A 19,705-nucleotide genomic window follows, 5' to 3' on the forward strand; every position below is an offset into this window, starting at 1 on the left:
GCTGAGCTTCTTCTGGGTACAAAGCCCAAACGGGTGAAATGTATTAATGCTTTTAATTATGCTCACATTAGAGAGGAGGGGCAGGGACCCGGAGGTCTGGACCCTCGGGTCCCTATTTGGAGAGGGAGGATCAGTTCTTAGAGTGCCCAGAGCCACACCTGAGACGAAGGTAAAAGTGGATCTCCCTACGGCACAGTTTCCTATCATTTGGATGGAAGAAAAAAGGAAATTTATTCCAGCCTATTTTAGAAGTGAGGAAATGAGGCTGTGGTGTGATTCAAGAAATACCCCAGAGCTGGTCAAAGAGAAAACCGAAGTCCAGGCTTTCTGTGGTTATTTTCCTTTCTTCTAGATGTCTGACTCACTGTTTGATACATTACATGATCTCCCACAAGTAAATGGGAAACTGCTTTTCAAAATACCTCCAGGGACTTCCCTGGCAGTCCAGTGGTTAATACTCTTCACTTCCATTGCAGGGGGCATGCGTCCAATCCCCCTGGTGGGGGAACTAAGAGCCCGCATACCGTACTGCCAAAGCAAAACAAAACAAAACAAAACAAAACTCCTCCAGGACTACGCTTCTCAAAACACATACAGGGACTTCTGCAACAGAATTTCCAGGGTGCTTGTTAAAATGCAGAGTCCGGAGCCCAATCCCACCCCTAGGTTGCATCTGAATCTCTGGGAGGAGGGCCTATAATGTGTATGGCATCGACAATGCCTTCTTTCAAACTCTCAAGCACAGTTGCAGAATCTGCGTAGAATGGTACTCCCAGTGGAGAACTGAGCTCAGCTCTGCATGTTCAGTTTCAGTTTCTCCTCAGCAGGAATCCTGATAGCATTGCCTCAGTTTTGCTTTCCTTTTCTACTCTATAAAAGCACAGACCTAACAGCTAGCATCCTGAGTGGAAACCTCCTCTGCATTTGCTTGCAACCCACCACAGAAAATAAAATCGGCCTGAACCCCAGCTTTCCAGAATTGCAGGGAAACAGCCATCATGAGGTAAATATTCCCTGGTTCTCTGATAGGAAGTTGAGAATCTCTCCCAAATCTTGTTCTTGAGTGCAACTTCCTGAATTATGCTGATTCAGTTTTTGCTAGTAGATTAAATATGCATTTCACTAATCATCTAACATCTATCTAATCTATCTTACCAATTCATGCACTTTTATTTCTGTGGCTTTTCCTGACTTACAGAGTCAGGAGCTGAGGGATGTGCTCCCAGCAGAGCTGGCAGCTGGGAAGGGATGTTGAGAGAGCCTACGAGGGCATGCTCAGATCCTTTCAGGCAAAATCTGGTCAATGAGAGCTGGGGCCTGTAGGAAAGTTGCTGCAGGTCCTGGTCCCCCTTTTGTTTCTTATATTTGAAAGGACAAAATCAGAGCTTTGTGTGTTTTGTTATGGTTGCTGTGGTTATTTTAAAAGCATGCTTACTTCTCGGCAAACGTGCTAAGGATTAGTTCAGCACTATGAAACTTCATAATGAAGTCCCTTTTGCCTTGAAATGTGCTCTGACAGGATTGGGGAATATGTCTACGTGAACCATCTTCTTACCGACCTGCTAGACCTCCCGTGTGAACTATAAACAGGGAGTAAGTGTCACAGAGTCTCTCAAACTGCGTAGCAGATTCCCTGTACTACACCCGACCTGAGTGCTCTATTAGAACGCAAATTACTGGGCCCTGCATTCAGAAATCCTGATTGAACAGATCAGAAATAAGGCCTAGGAAAGAAATATGTATTTAAAGGGGACAGCAGGTACTTCATTCACACGCTAAATGCTTCCTGCATTGTACATGGATAAATGTGAGTGGAGGAAGCCCAAAGTGGGTAGGGAGTGGGAGGGGTGGGATGTTGACATAAAGCAAGGCTTGCCTCTTTAAGGGATGTTTTAGGGATGAGAAACTGGTGATTGGAATTCACTGCCAAAAAGTGAAATCTTCCCAGAACCTTGCTACTCAGTGTGGTTCAAATCTAACACCCCCTGGGAGGTTGCTACAAAGGCAGCATCCCAGACCTACTGAATCCAGATCAGCATTCTAACAAGATCCTCAGGTGATTTGGTCCTTGTGCACACTAAAGTGTGAGAAGCACTGCTCTGGAGAGTTCCTTGGCTCACTCTTTGAAGTGATGGGCTCCTTGGGTTGTCCCTGTTCTGAACAACTAACTGGGCATGAGGTCTGCCTGTCCCTTCACAGAGTCATATGCTCCACAGAAGCATAACCAGAATATCCGTGGTCAAGCTGCCTCAGAGATTTCCCTTGAAACTCCTACTTTTACCATTTAAACAGGGCCTCTTCCTGCAAATTTCAAGATTCTACTCTAGTCATGGCTTTGACAAGGTCCTGGAAGGAGATGTGGCAACTACCATGGGGTGTGTGGGCAGTGCCACCATCCAGGCGGGTCAGCAGAAAGGAGAAGGAGGAAAGACTGTAAAATGGGTTGATTCTGGATATTTCCTAAGGACTAGCAATGCTGGTTTTATCTGCTTTGGTCACGGCTGCAGCTTGAGGCCATGAGAAATCTCTTCCTGGGCCCAAAGGACTCTTACCTCTCCAATTCTTTCTATGAGATACCAAATCTCCAGGTAGGAAGGGAACTCAACTCTCCACATTTCACCTGAACTTAGACATTCTCTTTACTTCAGCCAGCATCCTACCTGCTTCCTTGTTCCCTTAAATATCTGAATTTAATTATTATTCAGCAATTTATTAAATTTTATACACTATATGTGTATATAGAGAGTATATATGTCTGTATATATATAGAGAGAGAGAGTATTTAAAGCAACTTTCAAAAACATATGAGATACCTTAAAAAACTAAAAATAGAACCACCATATGACCCAGCAATCCCTGGGCATATACCCTGAGAAAACCATAATTCAAAAAGACTCATGTACCACAATGTTCACTGCAGCTCTATTTACAAGAGCCAGGACATGGAAGCAACCTAAGTGTCCATCGACAGATGAATGGATAAAGAAGATGTGGCACATATATACAACGGAATATTACGCAGCCATATAAAGAAACGAAATTGAGTTATTTGTAGTGAGGTGGATAGACCTAGAGTGTGTCATACAAAGTGAAGTAAGTCAGAAAGAGAAAAACAAATACCGTATGCTAACACATATATATGGAATCTAAAAAAAAAAATGGTTATGAGGAACCTAGGGGCAAGATGGGAATAAAGATGCAGACCTACTAGAGGATGGACTTGAGGATATGGGGAGGGGGAAGGGTAAGCTGGGACAAAGTGAGAGAGTGGCATGGACATATATACACTACCAAATGTAAAATAGATAGCGAGTGAGAAGCAGCCGCATAGCACAGGGAGATCAGCTCGGTGCTTTGTGACCACCTAGAGGGGTGGGATAGGGAGGGTGGGAGGGAGGGAGACGCAAGAGGGAGGAGATATGGGGATATATGTATATGTATAGCTGATTCACTCTGTTATAAAGAGGAAACTAACACACCACTGTAAAGCAATTATACTCCAATAAAGATGTTAAAAATAAATAAATAAATAAATAAAAGATTAAATGTTGAGCAAAAGACTGAAAAAAATAAATAAATAAAAAGATTAGCAGATTACCTGTCCTCTGGGGAAGCCAGACGCTTGCCAGCCTCCTGGCTTGGCTAGAGTTCTGTGCTTGGGAACTCCCTCATCTTCCTTAGGGAAAGGGCCTAATGCGAACATTTCTATATTACCCAAACTGAATCTTGATTCAAATAACTCTTGATATCAGCAGATCAAAAAAACATTAATTAGTATCAACCTGCAAGTTCCCCCTCAGTGGTCCAGTGGGCAAAATTTGGAACGGGCAACAGCTTCAGAAAATGCATAATTATGGGCCTATTATCAACCTTTCTCCCCTCCTTTGGTCCACAGACAGATAAGAGTGGACTATCACTGATAATTAAGAAAATAGTAATAATAATGATAAAGTAGATATCACTTCCTGAATGCTTATCAAGCGCCAAACTGGCTTCCAAAGTATTACATAAATTATTACATTTACAAAGGAAACCTATGAGGCAGGTACTCCTATTATACTTATTTTGCAATAATAAATTTTAAATTAAGAAATGTTAAGGCTACACAGATAATAAGTGATAGAGCTGAGACATGAACCAGAGTCTCTATTCAACGATACCTTATTTAACCTTTAAACAAATGTTTCTTAAAGGGTACCAGTGGAGGTTCATGAGCTCATTTCAGATGGCATAGTAATTAGCTTTTATGTTTTAATGCTTTTGTGTTTATTTCAACATGTACTAGAAATATATGTATATACACACACACACACACACACACACACACACATATATAATTTGTAGAATTTCTATTCAAGTCAGTAATATGATTTTTTTGTGAGAAAATACACGTAAGACAAAATTTACCATTTTAACTATTTTTAAGTATACAATTTTGTGGTATTTAATACAACCACAATGTTGTACAACCACCACCACTATCTACTTCAAGAACATTTTTGTCACTCTGAGCAGCCATTCCCCACTCATCCTTCACTCCAGGCCTGGCAACCATTAATCTGCTTTTTGTCTCTATGGATTTGCCTATCATTGATATTTCATATAAATGGAAGCATACAACACATGGCCTTTTGTGACTGGCTTATTTCACTTATCATAATGTCTTCGAGGTTCATCCATTTTGAAGCATGTGTCAGAATGTCCTTCCATTTTAAGGCCGAATAATATATCATTGTATGTATAGATCACATTTTGTTTATCCATTCTTCCATTGGTGGACACTTGGGTTGCTTCCACCTTTTGACTATTGTGAATAATGCTGCTATGAATATAAGTATACAAATATCTACTCAAGTCTCTGCTTTCATTTATTTTAGGCATATACCCAAAAGTGGAATTGCTGAATAATATGGTAATTCTGTGTTTAATTCTTTGAGGAATCACCACCATTTTCCTCAGCAGCTGCCCCATTTGACATTCTCACTAGAAGTGCACAAGGGTTCTAATTTCTCCACATCCTCGACAACACTTGTTATTTTCTGTGTTTTTGATAACAGCCATCGCAATTGGTGTGAAGAGATATCTTATGGTTTTGATTTGCATTTCACTAATGATTGGTGATGTTGAACATTTTTTCATCTGCTTACTGGCCATTTGTATATTTTTTTTAGGGAAATATCTATTCAAGTCCTTTGCCCATTTTTTAATCAGTTGTTTTTTTGTTGTTGTTGAGTTGTAGGAGTTGCTTATATAGTCTAGATATTAATCCCTTATCGGGTACATGATTTGCAAATATTTTCTCCCATTCTGTGGGTTGTCTTTTCATTCTATTGATAGTGCCCTTTGAGGCACAAAAGTTTTTAATTTTGACGAAGTTCAACTTATTTATTTTTACTTTTGTTACTTGTGCTTTCGGTGTCATATCCAAGAAACTGTTGCCAAATCCAATGTCATGGAGTTTTTTCCCTGTTTCTTTCAAGATTTTTATAGTTTTAGGTCTTACATTTATATCTTTGATACATTTTGATTTCATTTTTTGTATACGGTATAAGGTAGGGGTCCAACTTCATTCTTTTGTATATGGATATTCCTCTTTTCTGCATATATCCCAGACTGAGTGCTGGAGAAGCCAGCAACCTAGAAATGACAGCAGGCATAGACAGAAAAGTCCCATGAAAAGCCTGCTATCTCTAGCCAAAGGACCAAGGAGGGGACAGCCTAGCAAGACAAAAAGTTTATGAACAATCATTCTACTCCAGCCAAATACCACAGGAAAAAATCAAATAAAAACTAAAGCCCCATTCCGAACTTTGCCAGCAAAGGCTGAGTGGGTAGCCTAGACTTCTACCCTCACCAGGCTATAGCTAGGCATCCCAACTCTCTCCCTTCCCCTACCCCCATGGATGATGCCAGAGAAGGGCAAGTGGAATGCAAAGACTTTCATCCCCACCAGGGTGGTAACAAGGGTCCCTCTCTCTGCAGTGAGGGAGTGAAGACCACAAAGGGAGTGTGGACATCAGCCTCCACCTAGTGGTAATGAGGTATCCTCCCACTCCCCACTGAGGTGGTATCAGAGAGGCCTAGTGGAGTTCAGGACTTTCACCACCATCCAGAGGTAATAAGGTCACTCTTCCCCACTCACCTCCCTTCCCAGCATCAGTAAAGGCCACATGGAGAAGAGTAACAAGGCACACCTACCCCTTCAAGCCAGGGTGGTATCAGCAGAGGCCTGGGGGATCCTGAACTCCCACCCCCATCCAGCAGTAATGAGGAGCCCAGGCTCCCCATAAAGTGTTAATGAAAGACAAGTGAGTAAACAGGATTCCACCTTGCGCTGGCAGTGCGGAATGAGGTGTCCTTCTCCTTTCCCTAGAACAACAGTATTAGAGGAGGCCTGATAAAACAGATTTATATGTAACTCAGAGTCCTATAATACATAATAATACCCAAATGTCCAGGTTTCCATTAAAAATTGCTTATCATGCCAAGAACCAGGAAAATCTCAACTTGAATGAGAAAGAATAATCATCAGACAACAACACTGAAATGACACAAATATTAGCATTGTCTAACTAGGATTTTAAAGCTGCCATCATAAAAATGGTTCAATGGGCAATTACAAACACACTTGAAACAAATGAACATATAGAAAGTCTCAGCAAAGAAAAGGAGATATAAAGAAGAACCAAATGGGAATTTTAGAACTGAAAAGTACAATAACCAAAATGAAAACTCAGTGGGTGGGCTCAAAAACAGGATGGAGAGGACAGAGGAAAGAATTCATGAACTTGAAGACACAATGATAGAAATTATCCAATGTGGTTCTTATTTCAAGTAGCTGACCAAAGTCCAAAGATGATAAACCCAAAGAAATCCAAGACACGTCACAGTTAAAATTCTGAAGACTAAAGACAAAAAGAAAACCCATGAAAGCAGTAGAGAGAAATGACACCTCAGCTATAAGGAAGGGAAAAACATACACACAAGTCTAATGGCAGCTTTTTTCTCATTAGAAACCATGGAGTCTAGAAGAAAGGGGCATAACATTTTTCAAGTGCTGAAAGAAAAGAATTTTCAACCTAGAATCCTATATCCAGCAAAAAATATCCTTCTGGAATAAACAGGAAATTAAGACATTCTCAAATGAAGGAAAGCTAAGAGAATTTGGCACCAACAGACCTACCCTTAAGGAATAGCTAAAGAAATTTTTCCAGTGAGCAAAAAAGGAAATAAAAGCTATACAGATCAGAAAGAAAAAATAAAACTGTCCCTATTTATAGATGCCATGATGGTCTACATAGAAAATCCCAAGGTATCTATAAACCAACTCCTAGAACTAACAAGTAGGTTCATCGAGGTTGCAGAATACAAGATTTACATACAAAAGTCAATTGTATTTCTATATATTAGCAATGAACATGTGAAAATTAAGTTAAAAACACAATATAATTTTAAATTGCACAAAAAGAAACACATAAGTGTACTTAAGTGTAAATCTAACATAACATGCACAGGATTTGAATGCCTATAAACTATTAAAATGCTAATGAAAGAAATTAAAGAATATCTAAATAAACAGATACAGAATGTTCATGGATTAGAAGACTCAACATAGCAAAAATGTCAATTCTCCCCCAATTGATATAAAATTCCTATCAAAACTCCAGCAAGATTTTTTATAGATATAGAAAATATTAATCTAAAATTTATATGGAAAAGCAAAGGAACTAGAATAACAATTTTGAAAAAGAAAAATAGAGGGGAGTCACCCTACCCAATTTTAAGATTGATTACACACAGTAAACAAGATCGTATGGTATTGGTGGAAGGATAAACACATAGATCAGTGGAACAGAATAAGGAACCCAGAAATAATCCCACACAAGCACAGCCAACTGATTCCTGACAAAGGTTCAAAAGCAATTCAATGGAGGATGAACAGTCTTCAACAAATGCTGCTGGTGCAACTGGATATCCATAGGCTGAAAAATGAGACACTGACCTAATCTTCATACATTATGCAAAAATTAACTCAAAATGGATCACAGATTTAAATGTAAAATTATAAAACTTGTAGAAGAAAACACAGGAGAAAATCTTCAGGACTTAGGGCCTGGTGAAGAGTTCCTGGACATGATACCAAACACATGACCCATAAGAGAAAAAAAATCAATAAATTATACTTCATCAAAAGTAAAAAATTTTGCTCTTCAAAAGACCTTATTGGGCTTCCCTGGTGGCGCAGTGGTTGAGAATCTGCCTGCCAACGCAGGGGACACGGGTTCGAGCCCTGGTCTGGGAAGATCCCACATGCCGCGGAGCGACTGGGCCCGTGAGCCACAATTACTGAGCCTGCGCGTCTGGAGCCTGTGCTCCGCAACAAGAGAGGCCGCGATGGTGAGAGGCCCGCGCACCGCGATGAAGAATGGCCCCCACTTGCCGCAACTGGAGAAAGCCCTCACACAGAAACGAAGACCCAACACAGCCATAAATAAATAAATAAATAAATAAAATATTTAAAAAAAAAAAAAAAAAAGACCTTATTAAAGGATAAAAAGACAAGCCACACACTGAGAGAAAATATTTGAAAACATCACAAAGGACTCATATCTAGAATCTATAAAGAGTTATTGAAACCCAACAATAAAAAAAAAAAACCTAATTAGAAAATAGGCAAAGGAAATGAAGAGATATTTCATGAAGAGGATACGTGAATGGCAAATAAGCACATAAAAATATGTTCAACACCACTAGCCATTAGGGAAATGCAAATTAAGACCACAAGGAGATACCACTACATGTCTATTAAAAGGGCTAACATTAAAAAAAAAGTGAAAATACCAAATTCTGGTAAGAATGCAAAGAACTAGATCATTCATACATTACTAGTAGGAATGAAAAATGATACTATTCATCTGGAAAACAGTTTGGCGGTTTCTTAAAAACATAAGCATACACTTACCATATGACCTAGCAATTGCACTCCTCAACATTTATCCCAGAGAAATGAAAATTTATGTCCATGTAAAGGTCTGTATACAACTGTTCATAGCACTTTTATTTGTAATAAGCCAAAACCAGAAACAATTGAAATGTCCTACAATAGATGAATAGTTAACTGTGATACTCCCATACCATGGCAAATGACCCCCCAGTAGAAAGGAATGAACTGTTGATAAAACTCAACAACTTGGATGTATGTCAAGGGCATTATGATGAGTGAAAAAGGCAATCTCCAAAGATTACATAATATATGACTCCATGTATATGACATTCGTGAAATGACAAAATTATAGAGATGAAAAACATGTTAGTAGTTATCAGAGGCTAGAAGTGTTTGGAAATGGAGGGAGGCAACAGTTTTGACTCTAAAGAAACAGCATGAGAGAGATGTTTGTGATGATGGAGTAGTTCTCTACCTTGATCAAGGTGATGGTTCCATGGATTTACTCATGTGATAGAATGACAGAACTGTATGCATATTGTACCACTGCCAATTTCCTAGTTTTGACATAGTTAGATAAGATATAATCTTTGGGAGAAACTGGGTGAAGGATACAATGGACCTATGTACTATCTTTGCAAATTTCTGGGAATCCATTATTATTTCCAAATAAATGGGTCAAATATTATTGCTTTTAGGTGGCCTTAATTTGTTGCATAATCTGCAGACTAAGTTCCTAAGGTCAATAATGTTTCCTAAGGCTCTGTATTTCTTACTGGTCTCTATCCTAATTACAAAAATAGGAAACTTTTTTTTCTTTCTTTTTTTTTAAAATGGCCTGTGTCCTGATTTTGCCACTCATGTAGCTGTGTGATCTCAGGAACCTGTGCTTTGACTTTATTTATTTATTTTTTATACAGCAGGTTCTTATTAGTTACATATTTTATATATATATTAGTATATGTATGTCAATCCCAATCTCCCAATTCATCCCACCACCACCCCCCCCACACGCACTTTCCCCCCTTGGTGTCCATACATTTGTTCTCTAGATCTGTGTCTCTATTTCTGCCTTGCAAACCGGTTCATCTGTACCATTTTTCTAGATTCCACACATATGCGTTAATATACGATATTTGTTTTTCTCCTTCTGACTTACTTCACTCTGTATGACAATCTCTAGGTCCATTCACGTCTCTACAAATGACCCAATTTCGTTCCTTTCTATGGCTGAGTAATATTCCATTGTATATAGGTACCACATCTTCTTTATCCATTCGTCTGTCGATGGGCATTTCGGTTGCTTCCATGACCTGGTTATTGTAAATAGTGCTGCAACGAACATGGGGGTGCATGTGACTTTTTGAATTATGGTTTCCTCTGGGTATATGCCCAGTAGTGGGATTGCTGGGTCATATGGTAATTCTATTTTTAGTTTTTAAAGGAACTTCCATACTGTTCTCCATAGTGGCTGTATCAATTTACATTCCCACCAACAGTGCAAGAGGGTTCCCTTTTCTCCACACCCTCTCCAGCATTTGTCATTTGTAGATTTTCTGATGATGCCCATTCTAACTGGTGTAAGGTGATACCTCATTGTAGTTTTAATTTGCATTTCTCTGATAATTAGTGATGTTGAGCAGCTTTTCATGTGCCTCTTGACCATCTGTATGTCTTCTGTGGAGAAATATCTATTTAGGTCTTCTGCCCATTTTTGGATTGGGTTGTTTACTTTTTGATATTGAGCTGCATGAGCTGTTTATATATTTTGGAGATTAATCCTTTGTCCGTTGATTCATTTGCAAATATTTTCTCCGATTCTGAGGGTTGTCTTTTTGCCCTGTTTGTAGTTTCCTCTGCTGTGCAAAAGCGTTTAAGTTTCATTAGGTCCCATTTGTTTATTTTTGTTTTTCTTTCCATTACTCTAGAAGGTGGATCAAAAAAGATCTTGCTGTGATTTATGTCAAAGAGTATTCTTCCTAAATTTTCCTCTAAGAGTTTTATAGTGTCCAGTCTTACATTTAGGTTTTTAATCCATTTTGAGTTTATTTTTGTGTATAGTGTTAGGGAACGTTCTAATTTTATTCTTTTACATGTAGCTGTCCAGTTTTCCCAGCACCACTTATTGAAGAGACTGTCTTTCCACCATTGTATATCTTTGCCCCCTTCATCATAGATTAGTTGACCATAGGTGCGTGGGTTTATCTCTGGGCTTTCTATCCTGTTCCATTGATCTATATTTCTGTTTTTGTGCCAGTACCATATTATCTTGATTACTGTAGCTTTGTAGTATAGTCTGAAGTCAGGGAGTCTGATTCCTCCAGCTCCGTTTTTTTCCCTCAAGATTGCTTTGCCTATTTGGGGTCTTCTGTGTCTCCATACAAATTTTAAGATTTTTTTTTCTGGTTCTGTAAAAAATGCCATCAGTAGTTTGATAGGGATTGCACTGAATCTGTAGATTGCTTTTGGTAGTATAGTCATTTCCACAATATTGATTCTTCCAGTCCAAGAACATGGTATATCTCTCCATCTGTTGTGTCATCTCTGATTTCTTTCATCAGTGTCTTACAGTTTTCTGAGTACAGGTCTTTCACCTCCTTAGGTAGGTTTATTCCTAGGTATTTTTTTCTTTTTGTTGCAATGGTGAATGGGATTGTTACCTTAATTTCTCTTTCTGATCTTTTGTTGTTAGTGTACAGGAATGCAAGAAATTTCTGTGCATTAATTTTGTATCCTGCAACTTTACCAAATTCATTGATTAGCTCTAGCAGTCTTCTGGTGGCATCTTTAGGATTCTCTATGTATAGTATCATGTCATCTGCAAACAGTGACAGTTTTACTTCTTCTTTTCCAATTTGTATTCCTTTCATTTCTTTTTCTTCTCCGATTGCCATGACTAGGACTTCCAAAACTGTGTTGAATAATAGTGGTGAGAGTGGACATCCTTGTCTTGTTCCTGATCTTTGAGGAAATGCTTTCAGTTTTTCACCATTGAGAATGATGTTTGCTGTGGGTTTGTCATATATGGCCTTTATTATGTTGAGGTAGGTTCCCTCTATGCCCATTTTCTGGAGAGCTTTTATCATAAATGGGTGTTGAATTTTGTCAAAAGCTTTCTCTGCATCTATTGAGATGATGATATGGTTTTTCTTCTTCAGTTTGTTAATATGGTGTATCACATTGATTGACTTGCGTATATTGAAGAAACCTTGCATCCCTGGGATAAATCCCACTTGATTACGGTGTATGATCCTTTTAATGTGCTGTTGGATTCTGTTTGCTAGTATTTTGTTGAGGATTTTTGCATCTATATTCATCAATGATATTGGTCTGTAATTTTCTTTTTTTGTAGTATCTTTGTCTGGTTTTGGTATCAGGGTGATGGGGGCCTCATAGAATGAGTTTGGGAATGTTCCTTCCTCTGCAATTTTTTGGAAGAGTTTGAGAAGGGTGGGTGTTAGCTCTTCTCTAAATGTTTGATAAAATTCACCTGTGAAGCCATCTGGTCCTGGACTTTTGTTTGTTGGAAGATTTTTAATCACAGTTTCAATTTCTTTACTTGTGATTGATCTGTTCATATTTTCTATTTCTTCCTGGTTCAGTCTTGGAAGGCTATACCTTTCTAAGAATTTGTCTGTTTCTTCCAGGTTGTCCATTTTATTGGCATAGAGTTGCTTGTAGTAGTCTCTTAGGATGCTTTTTGTTTCTGCGGTGTCCACTGTAACTTCTCCTTTTTCATTTCTAATTTTATTGATTTGAGTCCTCTCCCTCTTTTTCTTGATGAGTCTGGCTAATGGTTTATCAATTTTGTTTAGCTTCTCAAAGAACCAGCTTTTAGTTTTATTGATCTTTGCTGTTGTTTTCTTTGTTTCTATTTCATGTATTTCTGCTCTGATCTTTATGATTTCTTTCCTTCTACTAACTTTGGGTTTTGTTTGTTCTTCTTTCTCTAGTTCCTTTAGGTGTAAGGTTAACTTGTTTATTTGAGATGTTTGTTGTTTCTTCAGGTAGGACTGTATTGCTGTAAGCTTCCCTCTTAGAACTGCTTTCGCTGCATCCCATAGGTTGTGGATCATCGTGTTCTCGTTGTCATTTGTCTCTAGGTATTTTTTGATTTCCTCTTTGATGTCTTCAGTGATCTCTTGGTTATTTAGTAACATATTGTTTAGCCTCCACGTGTGTGTGGTTTTTACGTTTTTTTCCACTGTAATTGATTTCTAATCTCATAGCGTTGTGGTCGGAAAAATTGCTTGATATGATTTCAGTTTCCTTATATTTACTAAGGCTTGATTTGTGACCCAAGATGTGATCCTGAAGAATGTTCCATGTGCACTTGAGAACAAAGTGTAATCTGCTGTTTTTGAATGGAATATCCTATAAATATCAATTATATCTATCTGGTCTATTGTGTCATTTAAAGCTTCTGTTTCCTTATTAATTTTCTGTCTGGATGATCTGTCCATTGGTGTAAATGAGGTGTTAAAGTCCCCCATTATTATTGTGTTACTGTCGATTTCCTCTTTTATAGCTGTTAGCATTTGCCTTATGTATTGAGGTGCTCCTATGTTGGGTGCATATATATTTCTAATAGTTATATCTTCCTCTTGGATTGATCCCTTGATCATTATGTAGTGTCCTTTCCTTGTCTCTTGTAACATTCTTTAAAGTCTATTTAATCTGATATGAGTATTGCTACTCCAGCTTTCTTTTGATTTCCATTTGCGTGGAATATCTTTTTCCATCCCCTCACTCTCAGTCTGTATGTGTCCGTAGGTCTGAAGTGGGTCTCTTGTAGACAGCACATATATGAGTCTTGTTTTTGTATCCATTCCGCAAGCCTGTGTCTTTTGGTTGGAGCATTTAATCTGTTCACATTTAAGGTAATTATCGATATATATGTTCCTATGGCCATTTTCTTAATTCTTTTGGGTTTGTTTTTGTAGGTCCTTTTCTTCTCTTGTGTTTCCCACTTAGAGAATTTCCTTTAGCATTTGTTGTAGAGCTGGTTTGGTGGTGCTGAATTCTCTTAGCTTTTGCTTGTCTTTAAAGCTTTTGATTTTTCTGTTGAATCTGAATGAGATCCTTGCCGGGTAGAGTAATCTTGGTTGTGGGTTCTTCCCTTTCATCACTTTAAATATATTGTGCCACTCCCTTCTGGCCTGTAGAGTTTCTGCTGAGAAATCAGCTGTTAACCTTATGGGAGTTCCCTTGTATGTTATTTGTCATTTTTCCCTTGTTGCTTTCAATAATTTTTCTTTGTCTTTAATTTTTGTCAATTTGATTCCTATGTGTCTTGGCGTGTTTCTCCTTGGGTTTATCCTGCCTGGGACTCTCTGCACTTCCTGGACTTGGGTGGCTATTTCCTTTCCCATGTTAGGGAAGTTTTTGACTATAATCTCTTCAAATATTTTCTTGGGTCCTTTCTCTCTCTCTCTTCTCCTTCTGCGACCCCTATAATGTGAATGTTGGTGCATTTAATGTTGTCCCAGAGGTCTCTTAGGCTGTCTTCATTTATTTCATTCTTTTTTCTTTATTCTCTTCCATGGCAGTGAATGCCACCATTCTGTCTTCCAGGTCACTTATCCGTTCTTCTGCGTCCGTTATTCTGCTACTGACTCCTTCTAGTGTATATTTCATTTCAGTTATTGTATTGTTCATCTCTGTTTGTTTGTTCTTTAATTCTTCTAGGGGTTTGTTCTTTAATTCGTCTAGGTCTTTGTTAAACATTTCTTGCATCTTCTCGATCTTTGCCTCCATTCTTTTTCCAAGGTCCTGGATCACCTTCACTATCATTATTCCGAATTCTTTTTCTGGAAGGTTGCCTAACTCCACTTCATTTAGTTGTTTTTCTGGGATTTTATCTTGTTCCTTCATCTGGTACATAGTCCTCTGCCTTTCATTTTGTCTGTCTTTCTGTGAATGTGGTTTTCCTTCCTCAGGTTGCAGGATTGTAGTTCTTCTTGCTTCTGCTGTCTGCCCTCTGGTGTATGAGGCTATCTAAGAGGCTTGTGCAAGTTTCCTGATGGGAGAGACTGGTGGCGGGTAGAGCTGGGTGTTGCTCTGGTGGGCAGAGCTCAGTAAAACTTTAATCTACTGATGGGTGGGGCTGAGTTCCCTCCCTGTTGGTTGTTTGGCCTGAGGTGACCCAGCAGTGGAGCCTACAGGCTCTTTGGTGGGGCTAATGGCAGACTCTGGGAGGGCGCAGGCCAAGGAGTACTTCCCAGAGTTTCTGCTGCCAGTGTTCTTGCCCCCACGGTGAGCCACAGCTGCCCCTGGGCTCTGCAGGAGACCCTCCAACACTAGCAGGTAGGTCTGGTTCAGTCTCCTATGGGGTCAGTGCTCCTTCCCCCTGGGTCCTGATGCGCACACTACTTTGTGTGTGCCCTCCAAGAGTGGAGTCTCTGTTTCCCCCAGTCCTGTCAAAGTCCTGCAATCAAATCCCGCTAGCTTTCAAAGTTTGATTCTTTGGGAATTCCTCCTCCCTTGTCGGACCCCCAGGTTGGGAAGCCTGACATGGGGCTCAGAACCTTCACTCCAGTGGTTGGACTTTTGTGGTATAAGTGTTCTCCAGATTGTGAGTCACCCACCCAGCGGTTATGGGATTTGATTTTATTGTGATTGCGGCCCTCCTACCGTCTCACTGTGGCTTCTCCTTTGTCTTTGGATGTGCGGTATCTTTCTTCGTGAGTTCCAGTGTCTTCCTGTCGATGATTGTTCAGCAGTTAGTTGTGATTCCAGTGCTCTCGCAAGAGGGAGTGAGCGCACGTCCTTCTACTCTGCCATCTTGAACCAATCTCCTAGGAAACTCCTACATAGCATGAAATATGTATGCTCTAAGTGCTTTACGTAGATAAGCTTATTAATTCTCACCAAATCCAGTGTGATAAGTCTATTATTTTCCCCACTTTGCAAAGGAGACTCTGAAGCACAGACAGGTTGCATGGCTAGAAAGTGCTGGGCCCAGTGTATGAAGCCAAGCAAAGTGCATTCAAAGGCCACATGGATCTTAGAAATACAGGAACTCAAAGGAAGATCAAAGCAGGCGTGCCCTTTTCAAGGCTAAGCTCTAAATATGCGTTGTTTTGCCTGGCTTATTTCTGTTGGCTGTTTGTCACCTAACAAAGAAAATCTGCTTTTGTTTTTATAGTAATAATGCTGATGAGGATCAGATCAAGGATAAGCTGCAACAGTTGAGATGTCACTTTACATGGGAGTTGGTCATTAACGACACTGAAATACCTGATTTAGAAAACAGGGTCTTGGAGCAGATTGAGTTCCTAGACACCAAATACAACGTGGGAATACACAACTTACTGGCCTATGTGAAACACCTGAGAGGCCAGAATGAGGAAGCCCTGAAGAGTTTGAAAGAAGCTGAAGACTTAACCCAGCAAGAACATGCCAACCAATTAGACGTGAGAAGTCTGGTTACCTGGGGCAACTATGCCTGGCTGCATTACCACATGGGCCGACATGCAGAAGCCCAGATTTACCTGGACAAGGTGAAGAACGCTTGCAGGAAGCTTGCAAATTCCTCCAGCTATAGAATGGAGTGTCCTCATGTGGACTGTGAGGAAGGATGGGCCTTGCTGAAATGTGGAGGAAAGAATTATGAGCGGGCCAAGGTCTGCTTTGAAAAGGCTCTGGAAGTGGACCCTGAAAACCCTGAATTCAGCACTGGGTATGCAATCACCGTCTATCGCCTGGAGGGCTTTCACAAAGCAGCACAGGATACTGGGGCATTTTGTCTGAATACCCTAAAACAGGCTGTCAGGCTAAATCCAAACGATGAATATATTAAGGCTCTCCTTGCCCTGAAGCTTCAAGATGTAGGACAAGAATCTGAAGGAGAAAAATACATTAAAGAAGCACTGACCAATGCGTCCTCGAAGATCTATATCCTTCGATATGCTGCCAAGTTCTACCGAAGAAAAGGCTCTCTGGATGAAGCTCTTCAGTTCTTAAAACTGGCCTTGAAAGCAACACCCTCCTCTGTCTTCCTGCATCACCAGATGGGGCTTTGCTACAAGTCACAAGTGACCCAAATAAAGAGAGCTACAAACTGGCAGCCTAAAGGACAGGATAAAGAAAACATCAACAGAATAATACAATCGGCCATACCTCATTTTGAATTTGCTGTGCAAAAAAAGCCCACATTTGAGGTGGCTTACATAGACCTGGCAGAAATGTACACAGAAGCAGGTGACCACAAAAAAGCTGAAGATGCTTATCAAAAGGTGTTATGCAGGGAATCACTCGACACATCTATGCTGCAACAGGTACATTTCTATTACGGCCGATTTCTGGAATTTCAAAAAAAATCTGAAGTTGATGCAATCAGCCATTATTTAAAAGCAGTAAAAATAGAAAACGCATCATTAGGAAGGGATAAAAGTATCAATTCTTTGAAGAAATTGGCTTTAAGGAAACTTCAGAGAGATGCATCAGATATAGAAAGCTTGTGCATCCTTGGGTTCATCCACAAAGTAAAAGGAGAAATGAATGAAGCCCTGGAGTATTACGAGCAGGCCCTGAGGCTGGTTCCTGTCTTGGAGAACTCTGTGCTTGTGACCTGTAGGCATTGAAATATGGACCACTCTTACATATCATTTGATTTTACGTCAACATATACTAATCATCTTTTCTGCTTGCTGCTTTCAGAAACATATTATGTAATTCACTACAATGATGTAATCTTTGAACAATTACTCAAACCTGATAAAACATTGGTTGCATTGAGAAAATAGTGAAACAGACTATACAGGTCTCCGTGTGTGTGAGAGAGAGAGGAAGAGAGAGAAGAACCACTTCTCTGTGAATGTTATACAGTAGAAAAAAAAAAGTTGGTTGAGTAGATTTGTAGCAAATAAAACACTGGACTTGACATGGAACCAACCTAAATGTCCATCGACAGATGAATGGATAAAGAAGATGTGGCACATACGTACAATGGAATATTACTCAGTTCATAAAAAGAAACGAAATTGAGTTATCTGTAGTGAGGTGGATGGACCTAGAGTCTGTCATACAGAGTGAAGTAAGTAAGAAAGAGAAAAACAAGTACTGTATTCGAACTATATATGGAATCTAAAAAAAAAAAAAAAATGATACTGATGAACCTAGTTGCAGGGCAGGAATAAAGATGCAGACATAGAGAATGGACTTGAGGACACGGGGTGGGAGGGGGAAGCTGGGGTAAAGTGAGAGTAGCATCGACATATATACACTACCGAATGTAAAATAGCTAGTGGGAAGCAGCAGCATAGCACAGGGAGATCAGCTTGGTGCTTTGCGATGACCCAGAGGGGTGGGATAGAGAGGATGGGAGGGAGGGTCAAGAGGGAGGGGATATGGGGACATATGTATGCATATGGCTGATTCACTTTGGTGTACAACAGAAGCTAACACAGTATTGTGAAGCAGTTATACTCCAATAAAGATCTAATAAAAAAAAAAAAAAACACTGGACTTACGTAAAATAAAATGTTCAACTCATTCATTTTATCAATAAATAGTTTTCAGTGCCAGATACCAAAAATACTATGGTGATATAGGGGAGGGAAAATTCTTTTTCCTCTACCCATCTTAGGTTCATTGGCTTGGGCCTTAAATTAAACTGAAAAAAGACAGATTAACAAGAGAAAAACAAACAAGTTTATTAACACATGCATCGGGCATACACAGGGGAGTACCCAGTGATGAGTAATTCAAAGGGGTGGGTTTATATAGCATCCTAACAAACAAACAGGACATTTTTAGAGAAGTGATATGGTAAAGGCAAAGAACTTTAGTTTCTAAGTGGCAAATTATAGGAAGGCAAATATATGAGGGAAACTAATGGAAGATAATAGCCTGCTTATAAGGTTTTTTAAGTATATTTTTCTGTTTGTGTCTCTGGGCTGATTAGGGACTAGAGTTGTCTCAGGTGAGTAACTTCTGTCCTTCCTGGTAGAGGAGGAGAGACATTTTTTTCAGGCAGATGGGGGAGAGCAGAGAGCTTTCCTTATATCTGCTTCTTTTCAACTGCCTTTAGCTCAAAATAGTCCTATGGCAAGGTGGCATATTTGGGGGTGGCATATTCTGCTACCCTTCAGTGAAACAAAGCAGACATTTTCCCTAAATCTCATGCAGCTTACAATCTAGTGAGAAAGACAGTAAAACAAATACACAGTCAATTAAAGGTCAGCTTTCCCCATGAAGATGTTTGAAATTTAATTCATTGTCAAACTGTGCCAAGTAGTTTCTCTTGTTTTATGCCATTTTGTTTGAAGTACTATTGATTCAGTCATTTGCTGGTATTGACACTTCTCCAAAGAAGATATACAGATTGCCAACAAACACATGAAAGGATGCTCAACATCACTAATCATTAGAGAAATGCAAATCAAAACTGCAGTAAGGTATCACCTCACACCAGTCAGAATGGCCATCATCAAAAAATCTACAAACATTAAATGCTGGAGAGGGTGTGAAAGGGGAACCCTCTTGCACTGTTGATGGGAATGTAAATTGATACAGCCACTATGGAGAACAGTATGGAGGTTCCTTAAAAAACTAAAAGTAGAACTACCATATGACCCAGCAATCCCACTACTGGGCATATACCCTGAGAAAACCATAATTCAAAAAGAGTCATGTACCACAATGTTCATTGCAGCTCTATTTACAATAGCCAGGACATGGAAGCAACCTAAGTGTCCACTGACAGATGAATGGATAAAGAAGATGTGGCACATATACACAATGGAATATTACTAAGCC

The 19,705-nt window shown here is 39.5% G+C and overlaps 2 protein-coding genes across 2 annotated transcripts in view; one reads left to right on the plus strand and one right to left on the minus strand.

The window, feature by feature from the left end:
- LIPA (lipase A, lysosomal acid type) overlaps positions 1–19,705 on the minus strand; it is a 104,787-nt gene that overhangs the window by 80,502 nt on the left and 4,580 nt on the right. The window lies entirely within an intron of this gene.
- On the plus strand, positions 844–18,073 carry LOC137767722 (interferon-induced protein with tetratricopeptide repeats 1-like). Its single transcript, XM_068548963.1, has 2 exons — positions 844–1,003; positions 16,092–18,073. Exons 1-2 carry the CDS (start codon positions 999–1,001, stop codon positions 17,527–17,529), a joined length of 1,443 nt encoding a protein of 480 aa, XP_068405064.1. The 5' UTR covers positions 844–998; the 3' UTR covers positions 17,530–18,073.

The sequence above is a fragment of the Eschrichtius robustus genome, chromosome 7 (genome assembly GCF_028021215.1).
Source record: "Eschrichtius robustus isolate mEscRob2 chromosome 7, mEscRob2.pri, whole genome shotgun sequence".
NCBI lineage: Eukaryota > Metazoa > Chordata > Mammalia > Artiodactyla > Eschrichtiidae > Eschrichtius > Eschrichtius robustus.